This window comes from Dasypus novemcinctus, chromosome 26 (genome assembly GCF_030445035.2).
Source record: "Dasypus novemcinctus isolate mDasNov1 chromosome 26, mDasNov1.1.hap2, whole genome shotgun sequence".
Lineage (NCBI taxonomy): Eukaryota > Metazoa > Chordata > Mammalia > Cingulata > Dasypodidae > Dasypus > Dasypus novemcinctus.
In genome coordinates, this window is record NC_080698.1 from 47160538 (window position 1) to 47175625 (window position 15088).

The 15088-nt window shown below is 50.2% G+C and overlaps 1 protein-coding gene across 4 annotated transcripts in view; it reads right to left on the bottom strand.

Annotated features, from left to right (window-relative positions):
- Positions 1-2763: 2763 nt before the first annotated feature.
- SRGAP3 (SLIT-ROBO Rho GTPase activating protein 3) overlaps positions 2764-15088 on the bottom strand; it is a 260329-nt gene continuing 248004 nt past the window's right edge. For 2 of the 4 annotated variants that reach the window (XM_058288697.2, XM_058288696.2), the window contains 4 exons: positions 12069-12249; positions 10664-10813; positions 8313-8640; positions 2764-4319 (listed from right to left, as the gene is read on the bottom strand). In XM_058288697.2, coding sequence (XP_058144680.1) covers positions 3906-4319; positions 8313-8640; positions 10664-10813; positions 12069-12249 — 1073 coding nt within the window. In that variant the 3' untranslated portion in view covers positions 2764-3905. The remainder of the gene's footprint in view (positions 4320-8312; positions 8641-10663; positions 10814-12068; positions 12250-15088) is intronic. The other 2 variants (XM_058288698.2, XM_058288699.2) reach the window with 2 other exon arrangements.

Here is a 15088-nt window from a genome sequence, read left to right on the forward strand (position 1 = left end):
TTATAAGGCAGGTCTCTGAACTGCTGGTTCCAGCCAGAAGCCGAAGGATGGCTCGATTTCCCTGTCTCTTCCCACTCCGATTTCTTAACTGAATATCAACCTTTCGTCCCTTCCGAACTCATTTCTCTCCCGCCCCCTGGCCTGGTGACCTCAGAGAAAACCCTCCCAAGTCTCATTCCCAAGCCAGCACGTGCCCTCCAGTTGTGTGCTCTGTCCAGGGTTCAAAAGGCGCTTCAAGGTGAGAAATCGTTAGCACTGAAAACAAGGAAAGGCAAGGATTTTCCATAGAATCCCCCAGCTCAGAGCAGCTCTTTAAGAGGAAAGGGGAATGAAGGGGGGAGTCGGGGGGCGTGAGGAAGCACGGCTTGTTCTCAATTTTATCCAAGGAAGGTTGGCCCCTGGTGGTTTTCAGCGGTAGCCGGGCCACAAGGCCCAGGAAACTGGACCAGGAATTAATTGTCTTTGGTCAGTTTTAAATGAACATCTTGCTGGTTCATTCCTAAAATAGACTGAACATCAGTTACACATAAAGACAAAAGGCTTGACTTCAGGGTAAGTCGAAGGTTAAGTAAAGAAACCATTTTGTGAAGCAAAAGAAATGCCCGTTATCAACTAACCGATTGGTACAGCTTTCAGTAATGGTGATGAACAAGTAGGTAAACACCACTTTGCCTTGTACAACTGGTTATATTGAGGACTACTAACTAGATTATTACATTTCCCCCCACACTCACTGTACATGTAGGTTTCTGGTATTTGTTTTTACATTGATCTATCTACTAGGTGCAAAGATTTGGTGAGTGGCATTGGCTATAATTTAATTGTAGCCTTTTTAAAAATTACAGTTTCACATTTTAACAGTTACTTTCCAGCATTTAAGCAAATACAGCAATATATAGTGGACCAAAACAGGCAGGAGTCAGGAAGGGAATGCCAGTGCCGGTGAATGCTGATGGGGGTGACTGCCAGAGGAGGGTGGCTGAGACATGCAGGGCGCTTGATGAGGAAGGGGAGGGGGCAGGAAAGTGTTTTTCCATTTGGCTCTGCATCAAAGCTCTGATTGGGGGCTGGATGAGTGGGGAAACGTCGCCACTCTATGTGAGCTTTCCTGAATGTAAAATCACCAGCCATTTCCAAATGGAAAAGTAGGTGCTTAAAGAAAGCATCTAAGGCTCTGCCTTTGTGTAATCCGGCAATGGAAAGTCCACTTTCAGTAAGGGAAAATAAAGTTAGGCAATGCAGAGAAAATCCACCAAGTCTGACTGGTGTTTTATATATATATATATATATATATATATATATATATATATATAAAAGTATATATATATATATCAGGCAACAGATTTGTCAATTCAAATTTTTTGCTTTTCAAGGCAGAGAGAATGTTATATTTCACAAGGGAGACTAGTAGGAATATCTCAGGGGTAGAAATGAGAAGTTTTATATCCTGGGTGGACGGCATAGGAACCTTGCAAAAAAATGACTTTACTAGCCTGACACAGGCCCCACTTCCAGTTGTCTACTAAATCTTGGGCAAGTAATTACACATTCCCAGGCCTTGCTTTCCAAAGCTGTAAAATGAGGGTCATATCTTCATATGCTCAAAGGCAGAGGGCTCTGACCTGATGCTGAGGCCTCGCACATCCAAGCACTGTAAGGGAAAGGCTGGTTCTAGCAACAGAGGTCAAATTTGTAATTTTCCTGCCCTTTCTCCATTCTTCCCTTCACTGTGTGGTCTCAATGCTGGGTAGAAAGACTTACCATTCCTACACTTAGTGACTTAAGAGGCCCATCCCTTTACGGTTTATTTGGCTCTTTAAAGAGGACCACTGGAGAGGGCAACATTTAATCCAGTTGGTTGAAATGCTAATGATGGAATTTTAAGCATCAATGGGAGCAATATATCTGTAGGATTCTTATATCTTCAGGGCTCTCATTAAGCTGAAAGGAAAATTCCACTGCCCACTTCTCAAATGCCAATAGGACCTTTCAAAAAGAATGTCCTGGATGGTTTTTGAGCTGCAAGAGTTATCCTGCTAATGATAATAACAGGATCAATAGGGTTTCTATAGTGCTTTCCAATTTACAAAGCTGGTTCACTTATATCATCTCGTTTTATCTTTACTGTCCTCATTCTATGGGACAGGAAATTGAGGCTGAACAAGGTGGACTGACCTGCCTGAAGTCACACAGCTCCCAAGTGGAGGAGCTGGGACTCAAACACAGCACTTTTGACTCCAAACCACATCCAGGGAGACACACTCAGAGGCCTGGAGAAGGAGATGAAGCTTGAACAAGTAGGGAGGAGGCCCTGAGGTTGGCATGTGGGGGGGGAGGGAGGAAAATTGGTTCCATTAGGATTGGATTTGCCTGTGTTCCATTAGCCAGAAACAGTTCCTCTCTGGAAAACTAAAGCCCAGAGATCAAAAGAGGAAGTCAAATGGAATGGAATGAAAGCAGTGCAGGTCTTTCATCCAGCCAAGGGTCAGAAGCCTTGCTCATTCTACCTGAAGGTCACACCCCCATTTCTATCCCCATATTCTTATCTACATTAGGTGCCCTTGAGGGGCGGGGGAGGGCAAAGGCAAGGGGGAGAGGGAGCTCATAAACTCAACCAGCTGCGTTCTCTAGTACAGAAAGTGCAGAGGACTGCCCCTCTCATCCTGGGTCTGAGCTGGTCACTTCCGGCTCATGCACTTCATGCAAGAGGCACAGCCGAAAGGCGGCCTGGCCTGACTTGAAATTCAAACAACGTGACTCAAAGCCTCCTTGCCTGTTTAGTTCCAAATCTGACACAGTATAATTAGTAGAAAGAGGAGAAGAAAAAATTAAATATTTTCAAATGGCATTACGTTAAACCTCTATAGTTACCACAGATTTATTCCTACAGCGTTTCTAGGTTTTTTGAAGTTTTCCGCACCACTGTATTTTTTTTTTTTTTCTTTCCTTTTTCCCAACCACACGTAATACTGTGCTGCGATGGGGCTTGGGTTCTCATTATCCCCTTTGACAACATACAAACACAAGGCTTCCGTGGTCGGGGTTCTTCTCGCCGACTTCCTCCTGTGCCTTCACGTGCACAGTTGGCCTTTGGCCGCTGAGTGGAAGGGCAGGGTCTCTGGGATGAAAGGGGTTTTCTGTGAAGGGTTCCCCACGTCTAGGAGCAGCCGGCTTGGGGTATCCCCGGCCCCACCCTTCCTTTAGGGGCAGACTGCTCTGGAAGGCCACGACTTCTGGAGACAGTGGGAGACTGTTTTTGTTTTGTTTTCTGCAGGTTAGTGGTATATTGCTTCATTCGCAGTTACAGTGGGCTTCTAAATTCTCCCAGAAAAGTCCCTGCAAATCCCACCAAATAACTCAGTGGGAGATGTTTGGTGGCATGGGTCTGAGGTAAATCTAAGTTTCATAAAAAGAAAAAGGAAATACTATATACATTTAGTACGTGTGTGTCCAGATCTAGTATATGTATATAGATGCATAAATATATATATACACACACACCTACAACACATACATACATATATATGTGCACGTATATTTGCATAGACATATACACACACACATATATGTATGCAGAGAGAATAATTTTCCAGTGATGCTATGCGGGTGAAGCCATCGAACATTTTGCCACAATCAGGAGACGCTCTAGTCGGGGGCTCTTCTCGCCCCTGCGCCCCTCTGGGGCTCTGTCTGTACAGATGTCTGTCGGGTTCACGTGGCTGAGTGTGAGCTGCCGCTCGTGCCGCAGGCCTGGGCTCCGCACGGACACACCCTCCCGGGCTGAGCTCCCCGTCTCTGCCCTTTCTAGAAGGCCAGATCCCTGGGGAGGAAGTGGAGGCCACACAGGCCATCCCAGACCGTGGCGTGCCCCAGAGGGCCAGGGCGGTGCCGCCCCCTCCTGCAGGTCACATGGTGCCCGACTTGTCCGCGGAGCTGCTGGGGAACATCTTCTCGGTGGGCGTCACGGCGGGGCTGCCCACGCCCGAGCTGCTGCTGCTGCTGGAGCGGTGCTGGACCGCGGGCCGCGCGGGCCGCGCGGGGGGCGGGCGCAGCTGGGCGCCGGCCAGGCGGGCAGACAGGGCGGGCTTGAAGGTGGTCATCATCTCGGTGGAGGAGCTACTGCTGCGGCGCATGGCGGCGTCCGGGTCGCGGATGACGATGGTGTGCAGGGGGCTGGCGGGCTCCGAGCTGATGGGGCCCAGGGGGTTCTTCAGGGGCTCCAGGGTGTCCAGCACCACATCCGGCGCCTGTTTGACCGTGTTCTGCCTCTCGAGTTCCCGCAGCTCGTGCAGAGCCGTGCTCATGGTCTTCTCGATGTCCTGGGGACAGAGAGAGCTCAGGTCAGCACGGCGTCTGCAGGCCTGCCTGTAACTGGCCCGCGGGCCTTCCCAGGGGAGGGTCCCCAGGAGCCTCCTGGCTGGGATGGAGATTGAATCCCCGAGTTGTCACACCACCAAGTGGGAGACTCAGTGTGGGTGTCCCCTGCACCGTGCCCTGCACAGGGAGTAGAGACTTCATGAGACAGGTTAGACTAGACATAAAAAGGGAATGTCCAGAGTCAGACAGACATGGGTTCAAACTCGGACTGGCCACTTTCTTACTGGGCCAAGTCCTTACTGCGTGACCTTGACCAAGTTACTTTACCTCCCTGAACCTCAGAGTTCTCATTCCTAAACTGCAAATAATTACAATGTCTACCTCAGGGGCTTGATGTTCCTGTGAAGAGCTTGGAATGGCACTGTGTACACAGTAAGCACTCCAAAGTAATAATGCTAAGAACAGTAGCAGTGATAGCTAACACTGAGCCCCAGTCGAAGCCCTTTCTACCAACTAATTCATTTAATACACTCGTGTAAGGGAGGTACTATCATCATCCTCACTTCACACAAGGGGAAGCTGAAGCTCCAACTGGTTCAGTAACTTGCCCAAGATCACAGAGCCCAAGTGTGAACCCAGGTGGTCTGGCTCCAGAGTTCATGACCCTAACCAGGATTGTTACTATTGAAAATGTGTACCCGTGGACAAATTACTTGGAGGTGACACATCAGAATGTTCATGATGTTCATCCCCCAGTGATGGGATGGCTACTTTCTTCTCCGTATTCAGGAATCAGAAAATTACCTTTTAAGAAGAAAACATAAATAAAAAGCAACAAGAATCCTAGTCTGCGTATGTAACTCCCAGGGATGCTGTAATATTTAAGAGCTCAGCAGTAGAGAGCCCTCTGGATGCCCAGGACCTCCAGAGGGGACACTGGAGCTGGAAGTCAGCATTTTATCCGGAAGCCACTGAGACGGCCAAGGGCCCTGGATCTTTGAGTTGAAAAGATGCCTCTGCACATTCTGGCTGCATGGCCCTGGGCAAGCCGCAGTCCCTCTGAAGCCCACTTTGTTCATCTCTTAAAAACTCACAAGTCTACTGTGAAGATGGAATGAGATAATGGACGGGATGAAGCTTGTAAACTGCCAGACAGTGGTTTTCATAGAGTCCTTGGAGGACACTGGATCTTACAGGACTGGCATGCAATAAAGAGATGGAGGGGGGGCTCGAGGCTGAGTGGGTGAGCCCCAGGGGCTTGGCTGTTGAGGGGCCGATGGGGAAGACTGCTCAAAACCAGTGTTGGAAGACACGGCATGCACTCCAAGCGAGGGATGGCTACCAAGACATCCGGAAAAACGTTGAAGTCCAATGAGACTGGTGAGGTCAGATTTTAGAGCTGCTCTGGCCAGGTGCCTTCTGCACCCAAGTCCTTTTTTACCTTCTCTCCTTCCCTCCTTCCCCATGAAGGGTCCACTCCAGCCACAGCCTGGGTGCCCGGCTCTCTCTCACCTCACTGTCCCAGCCTATCCTTTTGGCTTTGTTAAGGGGCTGCTGAACTCTGGTTAATGACTAAGATTAGCTTTGATGCTTTCCCATAGCATTTTATCCCTTGCCCCAAAACAGTGGGGATTTAAAGAAGGGGCCCGTTGTGCCTTAACCAGAAGGGTCAGTTGTGGAGGACTCTGTGTGTCATTCACAGAGGCAGGCATGGCTGTTCTTGCCCATCTCGGAGGGAAGCCTGCCCACAGCCCAGCCCAGCAGTGGTGAAGACTGCACTCCCGACTGGCTCCAGCAGCCCTCCGTCTGCTTAATTCATCCCCTGAGGACAGCGCGGTTCTCTTTTGGCTCTGGTCCAGCCTGAGCTGAGAGGTAAAACGTCAGTAAGTCAAGTGTAGCTATCACCCCCCTCCCACCACCTTCACCATTCTACCCAGGCAGAGTGTGAGCCAGAAAGACAGGAAGCTCAGAGGAAGACTGCTGCGTTGTTTAGGCATGAGCCTGGCGTTAGTCTGAGCAGGGAGGGGTGAGCCTCCAGGGGCAGGTGCAGAGAGGCGCTGGGGACGGGCGGGCAGAGTGGGGGAGCTGCGCACTTCCCACCTCCTCCCAAATCGGGGCTGCAAGTTATGGCTCCCTGATTCTGTTGGCAGTGTTGCAAATTCCCCAAACGGCCTCTTTAAATGGGTTTGGATCTAAATGCTAGAAGACACTTTGAGACCAGAGAATTGGATGTGACTCTATGTGCTACTTGAGAGTCTCCTGGCCACAGCTCCCCTTTGCAGCCTGCCCAGTCAAGAGCCGATGGTAAAACATCTCTGCTGAGCAGGCTGCAGCTGTCCAGTGTCCTCTGCTGGCTCCTGACGGGTTTTCCTGTCCTGCCTGTCTGTGAAAGGAGCTCCTGGATGGCAGCTGCCAAATTAGAGAGGGTGTAAATACATTTGCACATCAAACAATGCATACAGCAGACTCCAGAGTGTATTCTTTGGGCTGGTCCTCCAAAATTCTCTGTGGATAAAGGTCAAAGAAGCCTGGGAAATGGGGCGTGCCCTGTCTCTCTCTTGGAGATCCACCAATCCATATCAACATATTTAATGGTCCTGAAAAATCTTATAGATAAATCAAACCAGCATTCCCCAAACTTCCTTGACCACAAATATATATATATATATATATGTATGTACGTATGTGTGTGTATGTATATATATTCCCCATTAATATCCCATGAGGTTAGCCTACTGTGGGGCCCACTTTCGGAAACCCTGTCTTCACCCTGCTGTGATTCTTTATGCAAAGGCTCTGGGGCAGGCCTCAGGCAGCCCATGACCTGGGAGGACGCTTCCAGGCGATGGTGGGTCTAGGGTGAGGTCTCCAAGAAGAATGGAGAATGGAGGAGCCATCAGGCTGCCCGCCTCTTCTGTGGGGCACGTGCCAAAGTACTCCCCTTCAGGGACATGAGGAAATGGTGCCAAGCTAGACCCGAAGGGTGTGAAGAGGCATTTAGTTGTTTCTGGGCTGGGTATTTCCTTGGAACCTTCCACAACACAGCCCACCTGGTAACCTTTCCTCTTCCTGCTTTTGAAAGGATTCAAATGCCACTCTCCATGACAGAGTCCTCACAGCCCAGGAAGCAGTGCTGTCTCTCCCGTGGGAGGTAATACTGGGGAGGGGGCACATAAGCAGTGCCCACCCCAAGTGTCAGAGGGAAAAAAAGGAAACTTTTAGCAATATGATAGAACTGCCAAAATACATAAAACCAGTCATGCCAATTGTTAAGCAAGTTACAGTTCTATTTGTTTGGCAAGTGATTCCTCACTGACAAATAAAAGTAATGAAAAAACCCCAAGTACTTTGGAAGACCCTGGAACATTCTTCCCTTCCAGCCTTGGCAAATTTAGGCCTGCCTGTCCCAGGGGAAGAGTCTCCCTGCATAGGTGTGAGCCCCATAGTTTAGGCTCATAAAATACCATGTTCCATTCCTTCCACCTGGTACAACGGCCATTTCATGGCTGTGTGTGGTGATTGGTTGGCACCTTCACGTGGGCAGGGCTGCTTCCCTTTTAGACCTCCACTGTACAATGAGGGCCTCCCTCGGTGACTGTCACACTACAGATGCTCAGTGTTTGTTAATGAGTGAGTGGATGAATGAATGAACACATAGATGAATGAATGGATAACTCGGTCATTCCATCTTGTGGCCAGATCTGCCATCACCAAATCCCAGGAATCCGGTCTGCCTCCAGGCAACTCCTGCCCTCTCCAGCCTCAAGGCTCAGGGTCTTCGGCCTTTCTGGAAACAGCTGGTGGCGGCACCCAACCAGCCTCAGCTCCCTCAGGGGGGCCCAGCAAGGGGAAGGGAAGGCACCTCACTGTCTTCTGTTCTGCCTTAACCTTGAGCCTGCCATGAAGGCCAAGGTGGCTCCCCCTTCCAAACGTTCCCACCCTACTGCCCCTCCGGGGTCTCGGCCGGCCCGGCCAGCCATGCAGCTGGCCCTTACTTCTGCCAGGGCCTCAGCCTCCAGGGACTTGTGGTCCCCCAGGCTGCTGTGCCTGGTGGAGCCGCACGTCGACCGCATCGAATGCCCTTCGGAGAGCGCCTTCTTGTCGGGGTAGTTGATGCTGCCGGCGCTCCCGAACGTTGCCATCCGCCGCTTCTCGGGGCTCTCGATCCTCCCCCGGGTGAGAGGTATTTTGTGGGGGCTGCTGGGGCAGGCGGCGGCCCGGGGTGGCGTGTCTAGGCTGGGGCCCAGGCCCCGGGGCGGGCTGTGCGTGTCGCCCCCGCTTCGGCGCCTGGGGATGGCCGCTCCATCCGATCGTAACCGCACTCTGCAAAGGAGCCGGGGGCAAGGGGCATGGGGCAGAGGTCAACCCCGGCAAGTCTCAGAATGGATCAGCAACCCCCATGCACTACACACTAGTCTAGGGAGTGGGTATAGTAAAGCCTCATTCGGTCAGACTCCTCAGCGCTGCAATGAAAGGACTGCCTCAGCAAATACTCAGCTGCAGGGGGAGGCAATTTGGAGCATTTTGCTTGCAAGCTGCAGATAGCAGAGGTACTAATTACAAAACGAATCTTGTCTACACGTTAGGTCAAAGCCAGTAGAAGGTCATCCTGGGAACATTTTGCTGATAGTTAGTTTGGCTCATGATACATTCTTAAGCAGTTCAAACATTTCCATGACTCTGACGAACTTCTAATTGGTCTGAAGCATTGAGGCTTGACTGTACCAAAAAGTTACCAGCTCCCTCCAAGCCAGGAGGAGCCCCTGGGGATTGAACAGACTTCAATGTTGTCACCCACCCTGGCTCAAGGCCATTTCTATGAGGCTCATCGGAACTTGGAAAACTCGTCATTTGAAACTGAAAATTGCATCTTTGGCACCTGTTTTGTGCATCTGGATTCCTTTCACACTCCACAGAAGTTCTAGTGGAGGCAAAAGGGGAACTAGAACGTGTACTAGGAGGGCGAGTCCTTCCCTGTCTGTGTCATGTGCCTTCCTTGTGTCCTCTGAGATCATTTTCTTAATCATCAAATGGGCAGCTTATTCTTTGCCCACCTTAGCATGAGGGTCAATAGGTGTGAAAGTGTCTAGAGGAGGAAAGGTTTGACACAAAGGAGACCTGCCTACATTCTATGGGTGTCGCAAGAGGTCCCGAGGCACTGGGGAGGGAAGGCCAGAGGTGGTGGGGGGTGAGGAAGGAGGAACATGTGCTGGGAGTGGAGTGTGTTCAGGGAGCACGTTCAGTGTGGCCGCCAGCCAAGCTAAGCAACGCCTGTGGGGAGCCCAGCAGGACTGAAGCACAGTGTCAGGGAGCAAGAGAGACCGAGAGGGAAAGAACAAGAAGAAAAGTAGATGAGAGAAGGAAGTGAGAGAGAAGAAGAGAGGCAGGAGAAGAAACGGCCCTCCAGAAGCCAAAGGACCGTGACTGTTTCACCTCCTTATCCCAGCCTTCCACTGTGCCCCAATTCCATCATCAGTCAGAGAGCCCTGAACTGCTAACTGAACGGAAATGCTGACAAGAGGCATCGGGCCTTCTGCTCAGATAAATTAAAAAATGTATGTTGCCACTGAGACTGACGCCTTAGGCTCTGCTGGCAAGGACCCATCCATCTGGGTTGATCACATGACCTTGCCCCTGGAAAAAGACCATGACAATTTGAGAATCTGATTGTGAAAGCAGTTGAGAAGCAGTCAGCTTTTCCTTTTCCTTTTTTTTTTTCTTTCTTTGGCAACACCCACATACTTTGGACTAAACCTTGGTCAGACTGAAGTGCACAGTTCTTTGCCTGACAGAAAGGTCATGTGACACAGCCCAGCCCACCCACGGGGAGTGAAGAGATTGGCAAATCTGCTCCCACCAAATAAGTGGGTGGAGTCAAGTGTCAATTTCCCCCACAGTGTGAGTGGGTTTGAGTTTTCTGTTTACATAGTACATTTCGGGGAGTTTGGGAGTTTTCAGTTTTTAAATATAACAACTTAGGTCTTCAACAGAAAGTGGGGAGGAGGTGCAGAAACTGGAGAGAGGTAGGAAAAATACTTGCCAATTTGTAACTCTCGCTCTTGTCATTATTTTAAACAAAAAGCACTGAGCTGTCAACATCTGCCTTCCCTCCTGCCCCTCCACCCCTCTCCCCCAGGCTGGGTTGGTCTGAGCCCTGGCATCCTTGGGCCAAAGGCAACCAGCCCACCGAGCTGTGCTCAATATTGTGTCGAGCCTTCTTCTCCACTCTCTTTCCCTCCCCTCCAGCAGCTTCCTTGCCTTCCTGCCCCTGAATTCTCCCAAATTCCCAAATCAGATATGAACATGTTCCATGGCCCTAGCAGGAACAATGAACCCACGTTCCTACCGGCCCATCACCCCCCCAAAGCTGTAATCCGAGATGTGCTCCGTGGGGGACTGGAGGTCGTTCTTGGAGGAGGCCTTGTCATCCAGCAATGGCCCACTGCTGGCCTCGCTGTCAGCCTTTTGGCTCAGGCTGTCCGAGAAGGCATCGTCCCTGGGGAGAAGGACAGACATGAATCGGGGGTGCTTCCCTCCAGGGAACCCAGGGTGCATGGCACTGTCTGAGGGTGTGGATCAATGCAGGCCTTAGAGTCTACTTGTGCCCACAGCTCAGGACAAGTCCACTGCCCACCAGGCACACCCACGGCAATGCTCCTAAAGTCCGTTTCCCCAGCAGAAGACCCTCTTCTATGCTACCACCCCGTGCCTGCCTTCTCCCTTCCTCTCTCCTGGTTTGTTCTTCTCTCCCAGGTTGCCCGCACTAGAACAAGACTGAAGGCTGCAACGGGGGAATGGAGTGTGCAGGCTGAGTGCTGGGTGCTGTCTGCTGAGTCTCTGTGGGGCTCCATGAGAAACGGTTTAGGGCTCAGCAAGGCAGGAAGATGCCTCCCTCCACACCTCCCCACCCAGGCCTTGGACAAGGGTGAGGTGGCTCCAGCTTGCCTGGGTGTTCTGCCAGCCTCCTTCCATGGCCCTCTCCCTGCCAGCCACCCGTCCCTGCCCTCAGGGGGCCCTCTCCTGTGGCATTCCCCATGGAGTTTTCCTGGTTGGCCTTTTCTCTGACTTCAGACCTTCCCTGTCCCATAAAAACTTATGCTTTCAGTCCCCTTCCCTGGAAGTCTAACTTGGTAGCAGCTTCCCGATAAATCAGTTCACAGTGTAACTGGCAAGAGCCCATAGGAAGTGTGGGCACAGGAATGTTCAGTGGTTTTCAAAGGAATGGAAGGTACGGATTTTCTGGGGCTTCTGGTAAAGGGCTAAGTACTTGGGATGCAAGACCTTTTCTTTTTTTTAACCCCTGACATTATCATAAAAAGTAGTACCCCAGTAATCCAAAACAAAAGAATGCTTGTGTCTCCCAGTCCCTGAGTGAGCCACCTCGAGGTGGAGAATGGTGGACAGATAAGGAGGTAGGGGGCTGTCGCCAGCTACAGGGAGGGCCCAGGGGGCAGAGGTGTCATGGCAAGATCCCATGGACACAGAGGAGCACGGTGGGTGAGGGAGGCTGCCACACGGTCAGGCTGGTGGGCCAGGGGCACCCGGGGCCATCTCTGTCTACTCTGAGGAATGAGCAATTTGCATATTTGTGAAGTGGATCATCATTTAAAGGGAAGTTAGATATAACCAATTCTTAGAGAAAAGCAAGCATATTCTATCAGGGAAGGCAGATATGGCATACAACCCCGCCCCCGCCCCTTCCTGTGCCCACCCCAGACATCACTCATCTCTTCGGCCTTCCTCCCACTCACATGTCCTGCACGACAATGTACTGGTGTGGGATGAGCCCGTCCACGCCGTTGTGCCGGCCCTCCCACCAGTCCTCCGAGGCTCGGTGGTACAGGAGCAGCGACGCCCCCTTCTTGAAGGACAGCTCGCGGGGGGACCGCCCCACGTAGTCAAACTTGGCGATGGCCTCAATCTGCTCCACTTCTGGAAAGAAAGCGAGGAAAGGAACACTGGTGAGGTCAGCAGTGGGTAGCCCAGAAGCCTCCTTGGCTTCTCTGGGGAAGGGCAGGCAGCAAGCCTGGGGAAAACAGCGTGGGCTGGGGCTCGGGCACCCGGTCCCAGGCTCGGGCCCACTCTCCACTCTGTGACCTCAGGCAAGCCATCAACCTTCTCTGGGCTTCCGTCTCCCAAAACATAAAATGGCAGCTGACATGCCATCTCCTTATTTTCCACTGCCCTCTTGTTCTCCAGTTTTTAATTCTTTTTTGCGGGGGCAAGGGACAGGGGATGGGGGTACCTGGGCCTGAGATTGAACCAGGGACCTCATATATAGGAAGCTGGTGCTCAACCACTGAGTTACACCGGCTCCCCTGAGTTGGTTTTTCAATTTGTTTATTTTATTTTGTTTTTAGGTGGTACTAGGGATAGAACCCGAGACCTTATACACAAAGCGGGCAATCAACCAGTATAGCTACATCTGCTCCCCTTTGATTCTTCTTTTTTTTTTTTTCAAAGATTTATTTATGTATTTAATTCCCCCCCCTCCCCTGGTTGTCTGTTCTTGGTGTCTATTTGCTGCGTCTTGTTTCTTTGTCCGCTTCTGTTGTCGTCAGCAGTCCTTTGATTCTTATTAAAATGTTTTAAGAAATTTCTTTTTATTTTATACCTTCACACTTGGTCTCCATTTTGTCATGAGGCTTTCCTTCTTTGTCTACTTACAACACATTTTGTGGTCCTTAACCTTTTGGGAGTTCAGACCAATGATGTACATGGATGTTCATCTGTGCAAAATGTTGTACACAAATTTGAAGGGTTCCCAGAACTCCTCAAAGCTCATTCTTGGACTTAATGAGGGGAGTCCTTACTTGAACCATAGCTCGAGCTCTCTGTACATGCACATTTATCCATCGAGCATCTCCTCCTCACCAGTCAATGACAGCCCACTGTTGGGCTAGGCAGTGAGCTCAAGGCTCTTGTCTGAAGGCACTCCCGCTGCCCCGCTATCACCTCCTGTCCATGAGACCTCGGGCAAGGTACATAACCTCTGTCCACCTCAGGTGCCTTATCTGCAAGGGTTGTTATGAGGATTCAAAGCTACTGTATGAAAGTACATAGTATAGTACAGACATCCATTAGGGATTCAGTCAACAGCAGCTATCATGATTATAACTACTTACGGCTTGAGCCTGAGGAAGAGGGCAAGACATGGAATTAAGCTGCAGAGATTTTAAGTGGTTTACTTGTAGACCACACAACTAGTGTTGTTCAGGGAAGAGATTCTGAGGGAGCAAGGTAGTTGTGACTATGATTTATTTAACCACTGTTACAGCTTGTACCCTAAGAAGTGCCCATATTGGGTAGAAAACTGAGTGTGTGGGGGTATTAATCTATTTATATTTTAAGGTAAACAAAAGGATCTTTAACATTATAAAAATAATACATGTATATATATATTGTTTTTTTCTTTTAAATTCTAACAGAAATAATGGCAAAAGCAGACCTGCTGTCTCTGGCCTTCATAGACCTTCCCTATGCTGAGCTTCCTTGGCACTCACTGTCCCTTCCATAATCCATTTGATATCCTGTATCCATCCATCCATCCATCCATCCATCCATCCATCCATCCATCCATCTATCCATTCACTTGTGTGACATGTAGTTAAGGTCAGAACAGCTGCTTTTACTGCTTTTTAGTTGTGTGACCTTGGATAACTCAGTTGTCCTTTCTAAACCTCAGTTTCCTCACCTGTAAAATGGAAATGATAATATTAACACCTATCTTATAGGGTTGTGTGAGGATTAAATGAACCAATATACATAAAGCAACTTTTGCCGTGCCTGCCACATAGCACTCTGTAAGGGTTAGTTGTTGTTATCAGAGCTCACATACTTCTAACAGCACTGAATGACATGGAAAATCAAAGAGCAGAGGAGGGGCATTCTTTTGTTGATGTCCCCAGACACACAGATGCACACGCAGATTCACACACACTCAATCATGCACACATGGACACAGGTATCCATGCATACACCAATGTACCCATGCACTCACACAGGCACACAGATGCACATGCACACTCAGATGCACATAGACACACACACTGATGCACAAGCACACACTGATGCACACACATACTCAGACACACACCTACCCACCAACACACACAGATAAGCACACACAGACACACAGATGTATGCATAAAGGCGCACATAGATGCACATGCAGACACAGATGCGCACACACAGCTGTTTCCGTAAGCAGCTTGCTCCAGAAGCCTATGCCTACCCCTCTTGAGATGGAACGGCACAAGGACATATTCTCAGTGGCAGAGACAGCCTTCTTTAGCGGCCAGGCCTCAAAAAGTTATGCCAGCACTTCCACCCCCAGTGGGCTCCTGGCAAAGGCCTTTCAATGCTATTTTGATACAGATGACACAGGGTGGGTAGTTGACTTGAGTCATCTTCTCCAAAAATGAGAGGATTCTGTGCTTCCTTCTGCTGCGTCTGTGAGTGTCACACCCAGCTGCATGCTGGACTTGCCTGGTAACCTGCCTGCTGGCTTAGCACAGAGGCGGAAAGGCCAGGGGCTTCGCAAGACCAGGAGCTCCCTCCAGACAGCCTGCGTGCTCTTGGGGTTTTAAAAGCATACTTCACCCCTTGGGATTCCCTCTGAACCAACTTCTCCACACTGATAAAGGAGCTGCCCTGAGCAGAGGTTTGCTGATGCTAGGACGATTATGGAAAGACTGCCTTTCCCACCCCCAGAGTCTCCAGCAGGCCCTGCAGGACCAGAGTCTGGAGTTGAGGGTGGGTTGGTCATGGA